This window comes from Mus musculus, chromosome 12, assembly GCF_000001635.26.
Source record: "Mus musculus strain C57BL/6J chromosome 12, GRCm38.p6 C57BL/6J".
In the NCBI taxonomy this organism is placed as follows: Eukaryota; Metazoa; Chordata; class Mammalia; order Rodentia; family Muridae; genus Mus; species Mus musculus.
In genome coordinates this window covers 104,762,628-104,783,448 of record NC_000078.6, presented here as the reverse complement: position 1 = coordinate 104,783,448, position 20,821 = coordinate 104,762,628, and the positions used below count along the sequence as shown (strand labels likewise).

Genomic DNA, 20,821 nt, shown 5'->3' with positions numbered 1-20,821 from the left:
ATATGCCACTGACTGGCTAAGTCACCAAATCTTATAGGAGGCTCAAAATTTTAAGATACTGACCATTTGTGGCCAGCATGCTTGTGGGGTATGAGTATCTGTGTGTGTGTGTGTGTGTGTGTGTGTGTGTGTCCATGTCCATCTGTACATGTGTCTGTGTGTCCTTGTCTATCTGTGTGGTGTGTCTGTGTGTGTCCGTGTGTGTGTGTCTGTGTGTGTGTTCTGTTGTTTGATTTTTGGAGTTTTGTTTGTTTGTTTTTTGCATTTTGAGACAGACTCCCAACTGGCCTTGAACATTCAGCAGTCCCCCTTCCTCAGCCTCCTCACTCTGGTAACACAATCTGTGCCACTTGAAGATAGGTTTTAGGTATGGATGGAAGTTGTCGTGGTTTCACTGAACACACACACATACACACATACACACACACACACACTATACACAATCCAGTTCAGGAACCTAGAGGCACCTCGGTGCTAGTTCACTTCTGCATCACAGGCTGACAGCGAATGACGTTACATGCTAAGGATGAGGTCAGTCCCCTCTGTCAGTACTGATGGAGGCCCACCCCCTACAGCCCCATTGCCTTGCTCTCTGCCTCTCAGCCCTGCCTTGGCTCTCGCGCTGAAGATGGCCCTGAGTAGAATCGCAAGGCTCAGATGAGAGTTGGTCATGTAGCTTGATCATGACCCTTCTAGCTTCAGGCTTTCACGGTGAGACACATTGTCAGTAAAAATGTGGCTGGACCTTCCTTACCTCAGGCAGGCTAGCCTCTCCACTAGCAGGGTGAAGCGGCTTAGTGACTGTTCATTGGAGTACACTGAATACGCCATTCGGTATGTTGTTATCTCTTTGGAAAAAACATATTTCATATTTTTATTTATCTGGCACTTCTGCATTTCAGCAGGACAGAACTCTTGTGGCTGTTGACATCACCATGAAAACTCTTGTTAAAGTGGCTTTTGTGTTTGTGTTTGAAGAAGAGGATGGAAGTTGTTGTATTTGAAGGGAGAACCTGTGGTTTAATGTTGTCTTGTGTTTCTCTGCAGGAAGATTTTGTGAATCCGGACAAAGAAGCCCCCATCGAGTCCACCTTTGTCCGCATCAAAGAAAGCCCCTCTGAGCAGGGGAGCAGAGTCCTCCTCCTCAGCGAGAACGGAGAGCGGGCCTACACTGTCAACCAGGAAACCAGCTACCCGCCGCCTGACAAGGTCTTCGTCTGTGACCAGCTTGAGAGTCCGACTGGCTTCTGTCTGGATAGTGCTCCCAGCCACAAACTGTCAGACAGCTCCACAGAGTTTATGCATGAGATTATTGACCAAGTCCTCCAGGGGAGCACGGGGAAGACTGGCTCCATCGCAGAGCCAACTCCAGAGTCGTCCATTTTGTCAACCAGAAAGGACGGCAGGAGGTCCAACTCTTTGCCTGTCAAGAAAACCGTCCACTTCGAGGCAGACTTGCACAAGGATGCCTCGTGTAGTAAGGACCCTTTCTATAGCTCTGACTTCCGCTTCGAGGGGAGCCCCAAGGCAACCAAGGAGCTGTCAAAGCAGGACGGCCATGTCTCACTGGCTGAGGTGTCCAAGGAAAAGAAGAAGTCAGAACAGGAAGCCAGGCTAGTGCTGGAAGCTGCCTCAGACAAGGTCCCCGAAAGCACGGTCGATGGTCTGGATGCTGTGCCCCAAGATGCTCAGCCTTCCCAGGACTCCTCCTTCTGTAACGGCACTGTAGAGAGCCCATCCAGCCAAGGTGAGAAAGGCCCTCCTCCATCATCCCCTGGAGATCATACTCTCCTGGCCAACTCCACTGAGCTCAAGGTTCAGCTGCTGACCGTTGAGCCTATGGACAAGGAAGACTACTTTGAATGCATCCCACTAAAAGCTTCAAAGTTTAACAGGGACCTAGTGGATTTCGCCTCCACCAGCCAGGCTTTTGGTGAGGATCCTTCGTCCCACGAGAAGACCCGTGGGGAGGAAGAGGGTTCTGAGAATCACGCTGAGAAACCAGGGAAAAGGAAATCAAAGTCTCCCCGTGCAGAAACAGAGGCCGCCGAGTCCAGATTGGAGCCCAAGAAGCTCGAGCCTCCTCCCAAGGATCCCGAACAAGAAGACCAAGGCCACGCTTTGCCCCCGGAAACCCCTGCAGACAAAAAGCCCAAAGTGTATGAAAAGGCCAAGAGAAAGTCCACTCGTCATCACAGCGAGGAAGAAGGAGAAGCAGAAAGTGGCTTCTCTGCAGTCTGTGAAGAAGAAATACCATCCGCCCCTCCCAGCACCAGCGTCAGCCTGGAAACCCTCAGGAGTCACAGCGAAGAAGGTTTGGATTTCAAACCTTCGCCGCCGCTCTCGAAGATCTCTGTCATCCCCCACGACCTGTTCTACTACCCTCACTACGAAGTGCCCCTGGCCGCTGTGCTGGAGGCTTACGCGGAAGGCGGGGAGGATTTGAAAAGTGAAGACACAGACCTAGAGCATCCAGAGGACAGCTATCTGCAGGACTCCAGGGAGGAGGAGGCCGACGAGGACGAGGAGGAGGCCCAGAGCTCTCAAAGCAGCTGCAGTTTCTCCTTGCCTGTTGACAACAGCTACCCCAGCGTCAGTGAGCATGTGTCCCATGTCGATGGGAGTTCTGAGGGACCCACGTCAGCCTTGGGACCTGGCTCTCCACCCTCTCATGAGGACCACCAGCCAAAGGAAACCAAAGAGAATGGCCCTGTGGAAAGCCAGCAGGTACTCTAGGTTTGGGAACTCAGAGCTTCTCCCTCCGTAAGCCTTCCCTTAGGTGTAGAATTTAATGTCCTCACAGGAGGCTCTAGCAAGTACTGGGTTGATACCAGAAAGGAGTCCCTCCTAAAATTTTGCACCCGGGCACCCCGCTGACAGCCCAGGCCCCACTCAGAGGGCTTCTAAGAGGACAAATGTTATTGTGTGTGAGGGGCCAGCAAGGTAAGGAATGAACATTTAGAAGTAGCCATTAATAGTGAACTACCAGGTCATCTCCTGTGGCCACCTGGGGACCGGGCAAGTTTGCACTGGACTCCAGCTTGATTCTTAGAACCCCTGCTCTTCAGTTCCTGTGATTTGCTATGGATTGTGTAGACAGAAAGAGAACACTCATTCTAGGCTCAAGCAGCTGAGCACACACTTGTCAGTCAGTTGTGTTGCCACTGTGTCTAGCCAGTGTCTCAAGGCTGGTATAAGAGGGGCAGGTACACAGAGCCCTGTCCTGATGTCCTGGGGAGCAGGCAAGATCTTTCAACAAAGGACTACCCTGCAGCCCTGGGAATCCTGGAGAGGGCATCGAAGCCCTGCTGGTATAGAGACAGGTGAGAGAAGGGGGTCCTGGGCTCAGCTCCAGGAGGTCATGTGCCTATCAACTCAGCAACGTGGGTTGCGAACCCCTTCGGGTCACATGTCCGATATCTACATTACTATTCGTAGCAGTAGCAAAATCACAGATATAAGGTAACAACGAGATAATCTTATGGTTGGGGGCAGGGGTCACCACAACATAAAGAACGGTATTAGGAAGGGTCAACCCCTTTGGAAGAAGCCTTGTGACCAACATCAGCAAATGCAGGAAGAGGGAGGTGTGCCAACTTCCCGTACAGTGGGCACAGAGAGTGTGGCATCGGACGTGGAGATGGCCCTGCAAAGGGTTCTGCAGAGGGAGATTCCTCAGACCCAAAGAGGCCGGAGGGTGTGGGGCAGCTATCCAGTGGAAGACGTTCCCGAGTGCCAGAATCCGACTAGGAATGGAGCCAGCTTATTCCTGATCAGGCTCTGACGCTGTTTTTCATCTCTTCCTGGACATTAGTTACACCTCTCCTCCCTCCCAGTTCAGTCCTGAGCAGCCCACAGAGGGGTGATCCTACAGCCCACGTCTCACCTCATTTCTCCCTTACTCCTGCCTCCTTAGCATGGCCTCTGATCTTTTCTCTGCCACCTGGCTGTCCATCCCTCATGGCCTCTCTCCAGCAAAGGCAGCTTCTCTTGGTTTCTAGATACCCATGCTCTTGGGTGGTCCTTCCCCACCCAGAATTTGGCAAGTGGTCATTCACCCTTCAAAGCTCGGTGTCGAGGTCACCTCCTCCTGGCTCCTGCCCTAGCAGAGACCTTACAGTCTTAGTGGGGCCGACCCCACTCTGGCAGTTCTTTCCCGTATCCATGGGGTTTGTTTTTCCATACCAAGAGTAGTAAGTGGGCATCTGTGTATTCATCCTTGGGCCCTAGATACCAGTGTGGTACCTGGCAGGGTCTTCCAAATGCAGGGGTCAAGTGCTTATTGCTTTGGGAGTAAAACTTGAAGATAAATGGGGAAAGACATGGGTGGGCTCCTGAGTGGAACTGGAAAGGCTAAGAAAGCCTCTATACTCAGTGGGTTGCAGACAAGGGAGTTTGGGGAGCCCTCAGCAATGCTTAGTATTGAGACAGTACTCTGCCTTCATCAGCACTGTTTGCCAGTCCGGGACAATGGGGAGAGTTCTCAGTCTTCAGCCATGAGTGGCTGGCTATTCGGGACAGGGCAGGGAGCAATGTGTTCAACAGTTGTAGGCCACATGCATGGAGAAGAGAGCTGGGATGGTTCCAGAGGTGCCAGAGACACACCTGACTCCTTGCCCTGTTGCTGAGAGCCATTACACACACACTTCAGGCCTCATGTGGGCTGCCTGTTCCCCACTGTGGTGCCTCCTGTGGGAAACTGGCAGAGGCCAGCAGCAGTGGGCATAGAGGTCACCGAGATCAGACCTAGTGTTTTAGCTGAAGAGGAAAACTGGAATGATTCTCCAGATTGCCAGGGGGCAAAAAGCTAGGTGGGGGGAGTAGGTGACTGAGAGTGTCCAGGCTCCTGTCCTTGGGCAGGCAGTCTATGGAGACACAAGTCTGACCCTTCATTCTCTTGTTGGATTGGTTGTGACAGGCTCTCATGCAGCCCAGGCTAGCCCCAAGCTCGCTAAGGAACCAAGAATGGCCTTCAATGTCTGATTCTAAGTACTACTATGTCAGACTTAGGTAGGGCTGGGGAATCCAGAGCTTCTTTCATGCCCAGCAAGCTCTTTATTAACAGAGCCAAATGCTCCGGGCCTGACCCTGCATTGCCAGGAACTGCCAAAATCAGGTAGGGCACCTGCTTTGTGGAGAGTGTTAGGTGGATAGCTAGGGGTGGTGGGGCAGCCCTAGGATGGAATCATGGGGTCAGTTAGATTTGGAATCTCATCCTATCTCAAGACTTACTGGTGGCCAGCGGGGATAGGGACAGATCAAGTTTCCTTCCCCAGCTCTATGCACAGCCTCCCTATGTTACTCCAGGGGGAGTAATAGTGGCACAACTTGCATTGTGGCTCTGACCCCATGGCCTTGTTTGTCTGCTGCTCCCAACCGCACTTTGTACTTGGTCCCCAAGTGTACCCCCTGCAAAGCCCGTGGTGTGGAGAACCCCGAGTCTGTTTCCTACCTGCTCCTCCATTCAAGAAGGAAAGGAAAGAATTCAAGTTTGTATTGTTCTGACCACTAAAAAAAATAAAGTACAATAAAAATCCTCTCCTCATTTCCCCTTGAGGTAAAGGTCTTTTGCTCAGCCCTGAGGAACAATGGTCTCTTGTGGCTAAGAGCACTTTCAGTTCCTGCTTGGAGCTTTGTTCTGAGTAGCTGGCCTGGCCTCCAAATCCCTTGACTGGCCCTGCCCAGCTGAACAGGTTCTCCCTGCTGGTCCCACACTTGAGATTTCAGTGGGGGCATTGCTGATGGCTATCGGGTGCTCTGTGTTACTGCAGCTAGCTATTTCCCTTTCTAGTAAATACTAGAGATGTGGCCCTGTGGTCCCTTCCAGCAAAGGCACAATGTCAATGTCCTCTCATAGACTGCATGACCATTGACCACCTTTGCCACCTGGCTTTCGGGATTTGTTCCTTTGTTGAGGTGGCTGAGTGTATTGAAAGTTCAGCCATTGTAAGGGGCCCTCCTTCTAAGAGACCCTGTGCTGCACAGGGAAGAGGGTGATGGCGGTTGTACCCATTTGACATCTGGGAAATCCAGACTCAAGGACGGACAGTCTGTGGCTCAAGGTCGAGTAGGTGACTCAGGCAGGATTATGTACCAGAGCTTCCTGACTCCAAAACTTGCTGCCTTTCCTCCATCCATTCACAGCCCTTGATTTCTGCACAAGGAGCAGGCAGTGGAGCGGGCTTCTTCCCTGGGCCATCCAGGCTGGAAGGGATGTATAAGATAGGCAGAATTGGAAGGGGCACTGGCTGGATTGGAGGAGAGCCCAGACAGTGATGACCTGTATTTTGACTATTTTGTATTCTAGTCCCAAGAACCCCCAAACCCGGAACTGCCCACAAAGCCATTAGAAGAAAAGTTAACGGAAGCCTCAACTAGCAGTAAAAAGAAGGAAAAACGGAAACACATGGACCACGTAGAAAGCTCATTATTTATAGCCCCTGGGACGGTCCGCTCCTCAGACGACCTTGAAGAAAACTCCAGCGAACACAAGGTCCCTTCCAGGTATGTTACTAAGGCCCTTTCACTTTAGAAACGGAGGTGGGTCTCCGAGTGAGCACCTTGTGCATCCGTGGAGGGAGAGGCAAGCAAAGCCCGAGCCGTGGAGTTCAGCTGAGAACAGACAAGGAAGTGTCCATGTCCATGGGCATGAGGTGTGGTTGGCCATTCCCTACAGAGTCTGAACGCCAGTCACAGAACAGTCCTGGTTACCTCCCACCTCCTGCTTCCTTGTCTTGCTCAGGCACAGTGCGGCTAAAGATGCTGTAGTGTGGGTAGACCTAGTTAGCACAACAGAACTCTGCAGCCCCCATGTAAGCAGGCAGCATTGAGGCGAGTTCATTATGTGAGGGGGGTCCTGGAGCCTGCTGGCCCCGTGTAAACCGAGCTTCCACGAGCTTCCAAGAGCGCCCCACTGAAATCTCCTTGCTTGAGTAGCAATGGATAGGACTCTTCTCTGGGTACCTGTCTCCTAGATGATCATGATTAAGTTGGTCTTCCTACATAGCTGTCTACTGGCCTAGGCAGAGAGGCCTAGGAACCCACAGGACCCACGTACACCTCTGGCCTTGGCCTTCTGTCCTCCGTGGGGTTTATACTTTGCTTTATGCTCCTTCAAACTGAAGAGCTGTCCCACTACATTCCTCTCCATCACTCCACCTCAGCCTCTGGTAGAGAGGGCTGGTTGGGGGTGGGAGGGGAGAAATGGAGAAGGAGGGAAGACTCCATTACATCTCCTCCAAGCAGGTGTTTTGGATCACCCCCTCCTTTTTTTTTAAAAGATTTATTTATTTAATATATACAAGTACACTGTTACTCTCTTCAGACACACCCCAGAAGAGGGCATTGCATCTCATTACAGATGGTTGTTAGCTACCATGTGGTTGCTGGGAATTGAATTCAGGACCTCTGGAAGAGCAGTCAACCACTGAGCCATCTCTCCAGCACTCCCAGGGGTTATTTCTGCTGTATTCTTGTACCATAGCATGATTTGTTTGTTTTTTGTTTGTTTTTCTTCACAGAACAGTCATTCCTTTCCTTTAAGATTTTTGGTAGTTCTGGGGATTGAACCACAGCCTCATGCATGCTAGGAGGTGAGCTAGGTGAGCAGCCGGCACTACTTGCCAGCTCCCTTTTAGCTTTTGCTTTTGAGGGCGTGTCTCACTAAGTTGTCTAGGCTGACTTTGAACTGGCTCCATAGCCCAGGCCCGGGCAAGGCATGGAGTTGATTCCATCGTTTAGCCGGGCTCTGCCTTGGAGAGGGGCACTCGGTTCTTTGGGTAGATGAACGCATGGTTGACTGTGCTTGCCAGGGGGTCAGGGCTCACACCCATTCGAAAGTGCATATTGATACAATGTAACACAAACCCATCTATGAGGAAGTCTGCTGCAGCGAAGGGAACAGAGAGATTATTACCGCTTACCAGGAATGGGCTTTTGAGTTTGGAAGTATTACTTACACATAAGGGCAAGAACAGGGCTCCAGAGCTCCTAGCTCTGCACCGTGGGGGATCAAGTCACTCTGGAAGCTGCTGAGGCCCCAGGATCCCTTTTGACCCAGAGGTTACATTTTGCTTCATTCCTGTGCAGTGTTTGCGAGGTAACGTTCATTCCTGTGCAGTGTTTGCGAGGTAACGTAGCGAAACCTAGATTTGAGAGATACTGATGTTGCCTCACAGCACCTTTCTGAGAGTGTGTACTTAGGCCAAGCGCCAGGCTCCTGGGGGCCATGGAGGGGGCTTGCTTAGAGGAACTTGAGATGGCACAGGTGTCAAGGTACATGGCAGCCACGAAATACCTAGTTCTGCTAGGCAGCAACCAGGCCCTAAGGCCTTCTGAAGCAAGCGGGGTGACCCATTCTCCAGGGGAAGACAACTTCGGTTTCCACATAACATTGGCAGCTCCCAGCCAGGAGCCACAGTTGATGGCCTAAGATTCTCATGCCTCCACTTTGGGGGTGTCAGCTCTACGCAAAAGACAGAAGGGCATTCCATGTTAGACTCAAAAGATTTGGGCATAAAATCAGCCTCCTTGTGTATGAAAGGAAAAATGGTGGTATCCCTTAGGGCTGCTAGATTGGCAGAATGTAATGGCATAGCAAGGAACACCAGAGAGGAAGGCCAGCCTCCGGGCCTTGGGCTCGGCCCTGTCCTTAACACGCAGGGGACTGCAGGTGACTCCTGAAAACCTCAGGATGCTTGGATATAAAGGCCCCAATCCTGACCTAAACCCTTGGAAGTTTAGAAATACGTGACCTGCTTTCTGTTAAAAACTCTGATTTGTATTTTGGTATAGATGAGGGTCCAGTGTCTGTGGAAGGCACCAGGCCAAGGTGACTTTGGGTGACTATGTGATTTGTGCCCTGGGTGGTGCCCATTCACAACGTATCTTTGCTTTTCAGGAATAGTCACAGTGACTCCAGCATTTACATTCGGCGACACACTAATAGGTCTTTGGAATTGGTTAGTATGTGAACTTCTTCTTCCCTATGGCCCCTGCTAATCGGTACCTTCCCTTCCGTCCTCCCCTTCCCGGCCCTGAGCTTTGAGATTACTGACCTGCGCCAACCTTAACTTGGGGATAGAAGACAGACACACTTGGAATCTTGTTAAGCACAGTCCAGTTGGATGTCCAGTTGGAACAAGAAAGGATGTAAATAAAGCATTGATTCCAAAGCCCCAAGGCCTCTTTGTGAAACCAACCAACCAACCAACCAACCAACAAACAAACAAACAAAAAATCCAAGACATCTCCCTAACCCCGCACCCACATCTGGAAAGATCAAAGGCAGAGCAATCGTACCCAGCCACTCGAGGGTTCCCTTGTGACATCTGCAAGTGCTGAGAACTGCAGAGGCCCTCACTCCAGATCCAGGCTAGGTGGTTGGGTGGGTCTCTTCCCGATCACCCTTGGGGGGGGGGGAGGTCAGGGGAGGAGGCAGAGGTATCTACTGTTTAGCAATTTGATTTTTGAAACTAGATGTCTGCAGTATCGAGAAAAGCGTGGCGTGGTCAGCTTTGTAAGCTTAAAATCACCTTGTTTTCTGTTTCAGAGTTTTCATCTTTACTAATTGGGTTGCGGGGTTTTGTTTATAAATTTCACTGTAGGACCATTTTAGCTATGTTCAATTGAGGAACGCAGCTGATCTGGATGACAGGAGAAACAGAGTGTTAAACAGGTTGGTGGCTTCATTCCATAAGTTTATGGAATTTAAATATATTTATATATATATTTATAAATATATTTTATATATTTGTATATTATCTATTTTATGTATTTATATTTCTCTTTATAAATATCATATAATATAAATATAATATAAATATATTTCTATATATTTTAATATGTTATTAAATACATATATGTTTATTTTAATACATATTTATGTGTGTGCATGTATATATGTATATATCCTAACTCACAGGGGCCATTATTTTTCGGCTATGGCTTATTGACCATGCTGTTAATAATTTGGGAAAATACCAGAAAATAGCTATTCCAAATGAAGTAAAGTGAATGTAAGTGGATGAGGGAAAAGTTAGCAATCCCTGAATCCGGGCAGAGAGGCAGCGCACAGCTCAGTATGTGTCTTGGGCAGAAGGCGGTTGTCAGAGGTAGAGCTGTATGCATCCCCTCCCATAGGGCCTGACTCTCTGTCCCTTCTGTCCCACTGCAGGTACAATTCTCAGAAGCTCACTGAGCTGATTTTACAGTTCTACGGCATCAGAGCAGACATGAAGCGCGAGTACAAACATGCCAGGCTGTCTATGAAAGTATTCGTTACTGGTGGAGAACTAAATTGTCTAGTTGATAGTTCTCAAGTTACAGTAGTAAACTGGTGCTGAGACTCCCGAACCTTAGAGCCCCCGAAAGGAATCTTAGTTCTGACTAAGCCCTACCCTGTTAAAGGCACAGAAGTGCTTGATCCTATTGCCCCACCCCTGCGGATTTGCTCAGGTTTGGAAGGGTTATATGACCAGGCTCGGTCGTCTCTACCCAATGCCCTAGGATTTCCACTCTTATGTGTCCTAAAAACAAATACAAGCAGGATCCCCTGCTTCCTTCCCAAGCCTAAAATGGAAATGCTAATTTCAGTTTTCCGCCAAAGGGAGTTCGCAGCTAGGGAGAAAATGCTTTTAGCTTTGATCAGGTAGGGCATTGGCAAGAAAAACTTGACATGTTCAGGAGTGTTCCCTACCTCCAGCCACAGAGTTTATATTTTTTTCTATGCAAGCTAGGAAAATTGTACCCTGTGTCTGGTATTCAGCCATAAATCACTCCATTGCAGATGCCACAGCCCACCCATAGCCCCTGTGGGCTGTGACATGAAAATGGCCCTGTGCAGCTCATACTTCAGGCTTCTGTGTATCAGTTCCCCACCCACCCCTTCCTACCTTTCCTTGGGATGGTTGGTTTTTGCCACCACCTATTCCCTCCAGTTAGCACCCCGTTCATTACCTGCCAGGCAAAAGCAACCTGGCTCACTTGTTAAACCCCCCCTCCCACCACCTAAAAGAAAGGTAACTCTGACCCAAATCAAAGCTGACAGTGCTTCTGAAGGCAACCTGTCAAAGGCAAAACTTGGGGTGACTTGACTTGTTTGTCCCCAGTAGCTGCTTTGAAATTATCAGCCAAAGTCCCTTTAGTAACTGAGGCGTAGGTAGGTGAGAGCTGGCAGTCCTACCTCCTCCTGAACTGTCCCAGGAGACCTGGCTCAGCTCTATCATGAAGTAATTGTGTGGCCTTTGACAACTGCTGCCCAATGACTGTCACTGTGGTCATTTGTGAAATGGTTGGCATGGCTCCTTCTGTTAGGGAGTGGTGATGGAGCTCCCTCTCCTGGAACACACACACACAAATGGGGACCTCCCTGATGTATTATGGGAGCCTTTATCTGCGGATGGGTTGTGGGGTTGAGGTTCAGGATGGTCTTCCAATCATAGGGACCCCACCAATAACCATCCTGTCCCTTTCTTTCCTTCTGCAGGACTGGCACCAACTCCTCTGGAGAAGCTGTGCCCCTGGGGAACCAGAGCCCGCCCAACGACTCTCTGACGCAGTTTGTACAGCAGCCCGACGTGATATATTTCATTCTCTTCCTCTGGCTCCTCGTTTACTGCTTACTGCTCTTCCCACAGCTTGATGTCAGCCGGCTCTGAAACATGTGTCTGGAGAATAAAAAGACAGGACCCTGGCCAGGGCGGAGTCTTTCTACCGCATCTTACTGTCTGTTCAGGGTTGAGCCACCTGTGCAGAGATGGAAGACGGCAGAGGGAGCACAGGCCCCACACCCCCTGTTGCTGTCCGGTTCAGTCTTTGCTCACATGTCCTCTGATTCTCTAAGCCCCCCTCCCAGCCCCCCCCCCCCCCCGAGAGCATGCTTTCTTTCCAGACTGTGTGCTCCCAGCTCAGGTTTGAGGCTGGATCTGTGGACGCGATTCCTCCTTATGTGCCTTGTTTGGTCAGATGCGAGTCCTTACTAATGTGTACCCCAAACCTGGGTCTTAACATGTGCACATGCAGGTTCCTAAGGTCCTGGAGGAGCTTGAGTTACTTCCTTTTATCTCAGGGGAGGGCCTGCCCAACTCTGAGAAAGAGCGGAGTCTGTGGTAGGAAGAACGGTACCCTGTTTGCCTTCAAGTGTGAGTGTTTGAGCGATAACCTGCCCCAGCCTGGTCATCCATTGCTGGGGACTTAAACAGCACATACCTGCCCGTTCACTGGAAATTACACCCGGCCATTGGCAGACTCCAAAGAAGAGGGTGTTTCTGCCAGGTTTGTTGTGAGCTACAACCCATTCGTCTTTCACCTTGGTGTTCTTGGAGGGTTGCGTTTTTAATTCGCCTTTTTATTGATTGAATTGAGGTACGGCTCTAGTTTTAAAACCTGCCCATCAGTAGGACCTCCTATCAGATGAAAGCCAGTCTAGATTTGCATGCAAAGCAAGGCTCTGGCTGACTGGGGTAGCCCTGACTCTCCCTTCCTCTGCTGAGTCTTCTGTATGGAACCTGTCTTTTTTGAGGGGCTGCATGAGGTTGCCCCAGGGGGCTGGAAGTGGCCCAGCCAAAATAAGCTCCCACAAATGGTGGCGCTGGGAGGGTTTCTGCAGGTTTCTGGGCTCAGGAGGCATTCGTACCTTGGCACCAGCATCCTTTGCGGTCAACCAAACAGAGATCTTGCAAAGGCTTTCTGGAAAGGACCAGGGTATAGGCTGGGGCAGGCAGGTTGCAGGAAGAGAAAGGTTTCTTTTCTCACCCTCCTGTCTTCCTCGGCCCCTACCTACCCCAGTGTCCCCTGTCCACTTTGCGAAGGCTCAAGTCTGGCAAAGCTCCAGCTTCTTCTTGCCCTTGCTATCCCTCTCAAAAAGCACACACTAGCAGGGCGTGGTGACGCACGCCTTTAATCCCAGCACCCAGGAGGCAGAGACAGGCAGATTTCTGAGTTCGAGGCCAGCCTGGTCTATAAAGTGAGTTCCAGGACAGTCAGGGCTACACAGAGAAACCCTGTCTCGAACCCCCCCCCCAAAAAAAACACACTAGGCAGCCCTTATAAAACCACAAACCGTTAGTCCAGAATGGGCCTCAGGGAGCATCTCTGAACTCAGAGAGGCAGAACAGGCTGGCCAAGGTCACACAGCCTATCACAGACTGGTCACTAGCCCCCAGGCCACTTGGCCCCCGAGTCTGGAACTATTGCTTTTTCTTTGTAGAAAACGTCCAGCCAGGTACACAAATGTCCTCACTCAAACACAGCCGTCCTTTTTAGACCTTTTATTAACCTCCAAGCTTAGCCTGGGCTCCTTCTAGAATGTTCTTGACGGCTGTAAAGGCTTATGTGTTGGTTACTACTCTTGTTGCTGTGACAAAGCAACTGAGAAAACAACTTAAGAAGAAAGGAGAGGGTCTAGGGGCTCACAGCTCCAGGATGCGATCCATCATACAGCGGGCATCGTGGCAGCAGGAATGTGAGGGGGCTAGTCATGTTGTATCGGGAGGCAGAGGAAGGGGAAGGGGGGAAAGAGTGTGTGTTAGTTCAGGTTGGGACCCCCAGTCCAGGGGATGGTGCTGCCCACATTCAGGGCAAGCCTTGCCTCTTTCTGGAAAGACCCTCAGAGTCACTTCCAGAGGTGTGTTTCCATGGATACAATGGGAATGAGGCATCACATCTTGCATCTGACATGAACGCTGCTCTTCACCCAGGAGTCATTCTCCTTAAGCAAACCAACGACTCAGACAATTTACATAGCACATTGAGTCAGGACAGTTAAAAACTTGGCTTCTCAGCCATTTTGATTGGCGTCTGCCTCCCCCTCCCCCCAAAAAAGAATTGAAGCTTTCTAAGAGGAGAGAGGTTGGGGGCTTGGAACACTTCCAGGTTAAAGGCCCAAAGCTCCAAAGAAAGTGAACGACTTAATGAGCTCCCTGGTCCCATTGGAAGTTCAAAAGTACAGATGATAAAGGTTTTATGTGTGATGTTTTATGACCTCGCACACTGCAGGGTCCTTGCCCAGATGAGGTACCAAAGAGGAGCTGGCCCAGATGTGAATCGTTTATTTTATGGGTCTAGACCTTGGTCCGAAGTCTGCGCATACTGCTTCTCTCGCCTCCTGTGGCTTAGAACAGCCTTTAAAACTACTACAGGCAAGATGCCCAAGCATCATTCGGCTCAAACTGGCAGGAAGTTGCTAGTTGAAAGGGAAAAATAATCTCACTTGAGTGTAGGGGCATGTAGAAGAGACCACTTATGGAAAGCTGCTGGCAAGCTGTTGGTCACTCGACATCTTTTAAAAAATTTATTTTTAAAGAGTGAGTGAATGTGTGTGTGTGTGTGCGCGCGCGCGCGCATGAATGCAGGTACCCATGGAGGCCCTAAGAAGGCATCAGATCCCCTCTGTGGGTATGAAGAACTGAATCAGGGTCCAGTGCAAGAGCATCATGTGCGCTTAACTACTGAATCACGTCTCCAGCCTTGCTTAGTTAGCATCTATTAAATAAGAAAGTGCTGTAGGTTTGAAACAAGGGCAGCTGCCCCTGAGGCTCATTTGTGGTCATAGTCCCTTTTGTCTACCTTTCAGCTGTTTCTCCTACTATTCCCTTCTGTGTCCTCTCTTCCTCTTCCTTCTGTGTCCTCTCTTCCTCTTCCTTCTGTGTCCCCCCCCCCTCTGTCTGTTTTTCACCAACTTTTCGAGAAATGGAATGTGAGAAATAAAAAGCTTTAGTTTTGTTTTGTTTTGTTTTGTTTTGTTTTGTTCCATGACTTAACATGTCTGTCTCCTGCCCTACTGTGTGGCTGGGTGTAGCTCCGCAGGTGGCAACATAGCCCTTGCTGCTGCTTTCCAGTGGCAGACTTAAGATTCCGATGCCGTTTCTGCCCCATGCCTTTGTACAAGACAAGGACTCTCCCTTCCCTGGTTGACATCCCCAGTCTCCTTTCTCTTGGTGGCCTGACCTGAGTGTGTCCTGTCCTTTGCTGTGGCACCTATTCTGGGTCCTCATGGGAAACTCCTTAAATCCTCTTACAATTTCTTTCTTTCTGAGCCCCTGGCTGCCCCAGTATGGGGCCTCCCTGGCTTGTCTTCTAACGTTTTTTTGTCTCTTAAATCCCTCACCTCTGTCTGTATCTGCTTCTGAGGGGATTTGCTCCATCTTCTCTTTCCAAGAATGTTTTATTTTTAGCTTCTAAGACTTCTTCCTTGTTCTCTGAGTTTTGTTGTGTAGCCTCCTGTTCTTGGTTCAGGAGTGTGAGTCTTCTTTGTGGCTGACGCAGCTGTTTGGGGGGAGGGGGGACATTGTCTGCCCTCAGATGTGCCTTTGGGTCCTCTAAGGTCCATTTTTCTCGGTTGAGCTGGGTCGCTGTCTCTCACATTGTGCACAGATACCTGCATCTACTCATGTTTCAGGGCGATACACCCAGGAGCTGGCAGGATGTTCTGACAACCATCTGGTAAGGTTCTGTCCAGTGTCGCCCAGTGAGCTGGCTTAGCTCTGAGAGGCTGCCATGTCAGTAGTTAAATGTTTCTTCTGGGGCTTATTCCATTTCCTTACAGAGCTTCCTGCCACTCCTCTGCCTGGAAAAGAGGGATACACACAGGGCTGTTAGCCCATGTAGTACACTTGTGCAATACTAGTAGTGGTCCCCCTCTGGGCAGAAGCCACCCACCATCCATATTTGGTTTAGTTGGCAGAGGACAGCTGTTTTCTCTATCTCTGAGCAGACACAGCCCTCAGGTAAGACAAAGCATGGGTTTTAACCCCCACATGCTCCCTTGGCCAGGTGCCTTAGTGTCAAGCACAAACCATAGGATGGGACCCAGATACCCCTGAGTTCTGTGTTCTGGCCTTGAAGCAGGCAGTCTCAGGAATCACTGTGTAACCACTTGAAGCTGCTCCTGCCTTGCTTCTGTCCCTGGGCTGTGCCCTGCGAGTCCTCTATGAATAGGAGGCAAGACAGTCATCTGGCTGCAATGAGAGGGCAGGAGGCCCAAGAATCAGCGCTGTATCTCACCTTGCAGTCACCATCCCAACCCACAAGCTCATCTTGGGTGCCAAGCTGGGCAGCTCCTCATTGCTGCCCCCTGCAGGCACATGGTAGGGAGGACCCTTCCCTGCCTCTTTCTCAGTGGTCTTCTTCAGCTTTGAATGGGTGGTGCCTGTGGCCTTTGGCTTATCTTTTCCAGTCCGTGGCTCTGGAACTTTCTCTTCCTTTGCACTTCTTCCGACAGGGGAAGTAGGCAAGCACAGATGCTCTGTACCCCATCCTCTGTTTAGCTTTATTACTTTTCAGTTTCATTGTTTTGGGGGGGAGGGGTTGGAGGAGTGTGGTCTTACTAAATAGTCCAGGCTGGCCTTGAACTCTTGATCCTCTTTCCCCATCTTCCCAAGTACGAGGTTACCCCGGTGCTTGGCTTTTGTGTGCCATCTTGACCCATAAATGCCTTTGGGTTTTCTGGCTGGTGGGTTAGGTGGCTCGTGACCCCACTGACTTCACTGTGAACCTGTCTTGAATGAATCTGCTGAAGCTCTGAGACATGAAGGGCCCTGGGAGCATCGGGTGGCACAAGAACGCTGCGTTCACAGGTCACGGCTCAAGGTGTTCGCCTTTCTCCCTCCTTTCAAGTGTTTCCAGCTTCTCCCACAGAACACGTAGATCTCCCAAATCCTCGCCAGATGTGGTCTGTGTGGTCACATGGATTTTAGCCCTGCTGAACCCACACCCCAGCCCTGACTCTCATGTAGGGAACAGCTTATCCACACTAGCATTTGCCAGACAGCAGACAAGGTTCTCTACCAGCTGATGTCTGGAGTTTGGGTAGAATTTCCTCCTAAAAGCTGTGGCTTTTCCTAGCTGTTGGTGACAGGACCAGGGGACTACTGGTCAGGTGTGACTTTGGAGGAGGAATGTGCTTCAACAGACTCTCTAACCCAGGCTGTGTTTCTCCACAGCTGGGCTCAGCTCAAATCCAGCAGCCCACCTGCGCTGTAAGCCATGCACCTAGAAGCCAAGGACTCTCTAAGTCCTAGTCTGTTTGGTGGCATTGGGGGCCATGTGAAGGTCCAGAGGTCCAGCACCATCTTTAGAGAAGGTGTGGAGGACCATGAGTCTTCAGCTGCAGTACCAGTCCAGACAATTCAGTAAGATGTTAAAAAAAAAAAAAGGAAAGACTCAGTACCTATCTTGCCAGTGATTTGGGGATGGCTATTCCTTCCCAATTAAAGTTTGTATAAAACTCCAGCCACCCTCAGTGAGGCCTCTGAACACCTCTGGTGCACATCTCGCCAGAAGTCAGCCAACGAGTGGATAGGATTCCTTGGAAGAACATCATGAACCTGGCTTCCATGGTGAGAACTGTTGCCTTCTGTGGATGTCATTGGCTTGGTGATGTCCGCTCCTTCGTGTGAGTTCATCTTTTCCTCAAACTCCAGAGGGTTCAGTGTAGTCTGAGGTCTGGCCTCCCTCTCCGTCTTGCATGGAGACGCTGCCCTTGGGAATCTCCACTGGCTTTCCTGTCTGGACTCTTGATGAAGCAGATGCAGCATCCAGGGACTGCAGCTGAGTAGCGGCCAAGTCTTCTAGCCTTTTGTCCTGGTGAGGCAGCTGTTCTCATGAGCACATCTGGGATCTAGGTCGAGTAGAGACTGTTGGTGTCTTTTTCTTATTGGCTGAAAATTGCTATGGAGGTTTCCCTTACCCATCACCCCAGAGCACTGTGCCTCCTTCCCCGATGACGTTCACTTGACCATGGCTTCTGCCAGCTTCTCTCTAGCCCCACACTACCAGACTTAGCGTCAGCTGCCCAGTCTTAAATCTAGCAACTTTTACAAGAGGAAGTGTTAAGCCATTGTATACTTGTAAACTCACTTGGCCCTGCCAACAGTCCAGGAAAGTGTTTCCCTTCAGGAAAGATCAAAAAAAACCACTGGACAGAAAGATAAGGTGGTCACAGCCTAGAGCCAGCTAACTCTGACTTTTCGTGATTAACTTTACTGCTTAGAAAAACAAGGCAATACCCTGAGGAGACTCTGATTCTGGGGCACCAGTCCATTTGGGAGTTGTGGGTGGGATTCTCGGAGCCAGCCCTTCCTTACCCTGGTACCCTATCCCCACCCCACTGTCTTCCTGCCAAGTTTCTATGCTTTGACCCAACCTGTGTCATAACCGCTTAAGTCCCTGGGGAGCACATGATGCCCATGGTTGGCCTTTAGCTTGTAGCAGTAAAATCTCACATCCAAAATTGAACACACACCCCTCGGTAGCTTCAGTCAATACTGAGTCCTGTCCCCGGCTGCTCTCCCCAGTCTCCACCTCCAACTTATGTTTCTCAGAGAAAGAATTCAGGCTTTCTCCTTCAAACACAGACCTAGAGAAAGGGATGGGTTTAAAAGAACACAGTGGAAAACGTGTTCAACGCCAGCCCTGGTGATGCACACCCATAATGCTAGCTCTGAGGAATCTAGAGCAGGAAGGTTGCCAGCCAGGATTAAGAAGTGAAATCCTATCTCAAAACAAAACAAACTGGGCGGTGGTGGCGGCGGCGCACGCCTTTAGTCCCAGCACTCAGGAGGCAGAGGCAGGCAGATTTCTGAGTTCGAGGCCAGCCTGGTCTACAGAGTGAGTTTCAGGACAGCCAAGACTACACAGAGAAACCATGTCTTAAAAAACTTAACAAAACAAAACAAAAACAAAAAACCAAGACCCAAAAACAAAGGAAAGGAAAAACAACCCACAAAAATAAACTGTAAAAAAGGACTTTGGTTTTAGTGTGTGCGAATGTTTTGCCTGCGTGCACATATTTGTATTGTGTGTGCAGTGCCCTTGGAATGTAGAATAGGGTGCTGGAACCCCCGGAACTGGAGTTACGGATGGTTTTGAGCCACCCTGTGAATGCTGAGTGCCAAACCCAGGTTGTCTGTGAAACCTTCCAAATCATTAAAACGGGTAGAAGACCACAACTCCCTTGGATGAAGTTATAATCACAGGGATCCATTTTTTTTTAAGTTTAAAAGTCATGAATTTTGCATTGTTATTTTTTAAAAAGGAAGGGAGAAAAGATAGGAAACCCTTACTTGTTTCAGTGACCTCAAAAGTCAATAGGAACAGATTCCAAGGCTGCGTGGAAAGGACAGCCATAAAATGCCTGTGTTCTTAAACGCCGCATGAGGGTTGAAGCGTGTTTTATTTAAAGGAAATTTGGGGAGTTCCCAAGTTTAAGACAGTCTCTGACCTGAGAACCATACCATGCATCGCTCAGCACCTCAGAGAATGCACTTAGCTCTCTGGGTGGAGGGCCACACACAAAAGCCCCCTGGGCCTTAAAGCCCCAGGCTTAAGGGGGGAGGGGGTGTCTCTTTGTTTTTATCACAATAAGTGGCCTGTTTGCATCATAAATGCACTTGTGTAAATGAATGGACTGCCAAATCTTTGTCCGGTTTGGTTTGCTGTCTGCAAAAGGTGCCTTGAGGAAGAGTTTGGTCAGCCTAGGGTAGCCTGTTTGTTACAGGGTTTGGAGTAGAACCTGGGCGTCTCTATGCTTGCACCCCAGACATATTCCCAGGGGAAGTTTTTCTTTGAAATTCAAGAATTCAGCTATAGGAATAGTTAGCCATAGGTAACTAATCACCTGTATCTTTCCACCCCTCCCAGACTTTTTTTCTTGCCCTAGCTAAGAGAGCTTTGTAGAGCATCCCTGGGGTGTGGTAGGAAGGTTGGGTCTACAGTGAAGGGTGCACCTGCCTTCTGCCCTTGAAACTGGACCCTAAGATGCTGCCTGTATTAATTACTTTTGTGCTGATAACGTGAGCCAAAGAAAAATAGGAAAATATTACTCCCTCCTAAGAACTGTTACAACAGGTTGTTAAGCCTGGAGGCAGGACGGTGTTCAGAGAATACCCCTGGAAGGCTGACTGGTGTTTCATCGTCTTTAGGCCTGGGATATAGTTTGGGCCTGGGACTTAATGTTTTCCTAATGGCACAGTGGAGGACCTTGTGGCTTGTGCCTGAAAGTTGCAGAACTGTTGGGGACAGAAGCCAAATGTTATTTTGTGGTACAAGGCTTATTTTGTCTATTTAGTTGTGAGTAGCTATAGCTTTATAAAAACAAAGGGAGCTTTGTAAAAAAAAAAAAAGCTGTACGAATGTGCACTCTTATTTATTGATCATTGTAAATGAAGATGTAAGTGGATATTTGCATAATTTATACCTGTAGGGAAACTCCCTGGAGTATTTGTTACTTGACTGTTTTCTATCATGGGACATTGGGCCTGGTGCTATGATGAATGACCTTGTAAAATCACGTGTATTCTTAAGAAAAATTTTCAATAAAAATTTCTTGGACTGATCACCTCTTTGCTAACTTCTTTGTGTGTGTGTGTGTGTGTGTGTGTGTGTGTGTGTAAGTGCGTGTGTCTCTCCAACCAGAAATGACTGTCCTTCCTTTCCTAAAAGTAGTACTTTACCATCTGCCTTCACAGGGAACAAGCTCTTCCTGGGCTATGTTCACTTGTCTTGAGTCTTTTTTGTTTGTTTGTTTTGTTTTTGTTTTGTTTTGTTTTTTGTTTTATTTTATTTTGAGACAAGGTTTCTCTGTGTAGCCCTGGCTGTCCTGGCACTAACTCTGTAGACCAGGCTGGCCTCGAACTCAGAAATCCGCCTGCCTCTGCCTTCTAAGAGTTGGGATTAAAGGCGTGTGCCACCACGTCCAGCTGTCTTGAGTCTTTTTGAGCAAAGTTCCAAGAAGGAATGACAACAGTTATGTCACCCCCGAGTGTCTGCAGCAGGCAATGGTTCTTAAACTTCTGGGAAACACCATAGTCCTTGATATTTGCAT

At 49.4% G+C, this 20,821-nt stretch overlaps 1 protein-coding gene across 8 annotated transcripts in view; it reads left to right on the top strand.

Annotated features, from left to right (window-relative positions):
- The window catches only part of Clmn (calmin), a 101,969-nt gene extending 81,634 nt beyond the window's left edge, over positions 1-20,335 (top strand). The window contains exons 9-15 of one of the 8 annotated variants that reach the window (NR_104435.1): positions 1,048-2,727; positions 6,308-6,504; positions 7,521-7,601; positions 8,900-8,960; positions 9,606-9,676; positions 10,175-10,267; positions 11,486-20,335. Coding sequence is in view for 2 of the 8 variants with exons in the window: in NM_053155.2 (NP_444385.2) it covers positions 1,048-2,727; positions 6,308-6,504; positions 8,900-8,960; positions 9,606-9,676; positions 10,175-10,267; positions 11,486-11,657 (2,274 nt within the window). In the remaining 6 variants the exon portion in view is untranslated. Of the gene's footprint in view, positions 1-1,047; positions 2,728-6,307; positions 6,505-7,520; positions 8,961-9,550; positions 9,677-10,174; positions 10,268-11,485 lie in introns of those variants that run through there. The other 7 variants (NR_104438.1, NR_104437.1, NR_104436.1 and 4 more) reach the window with 7 other exon arrangements.
- The last annotated feature ends 486 nt before the right edge of the window (positions 20,336-20,821 follow it).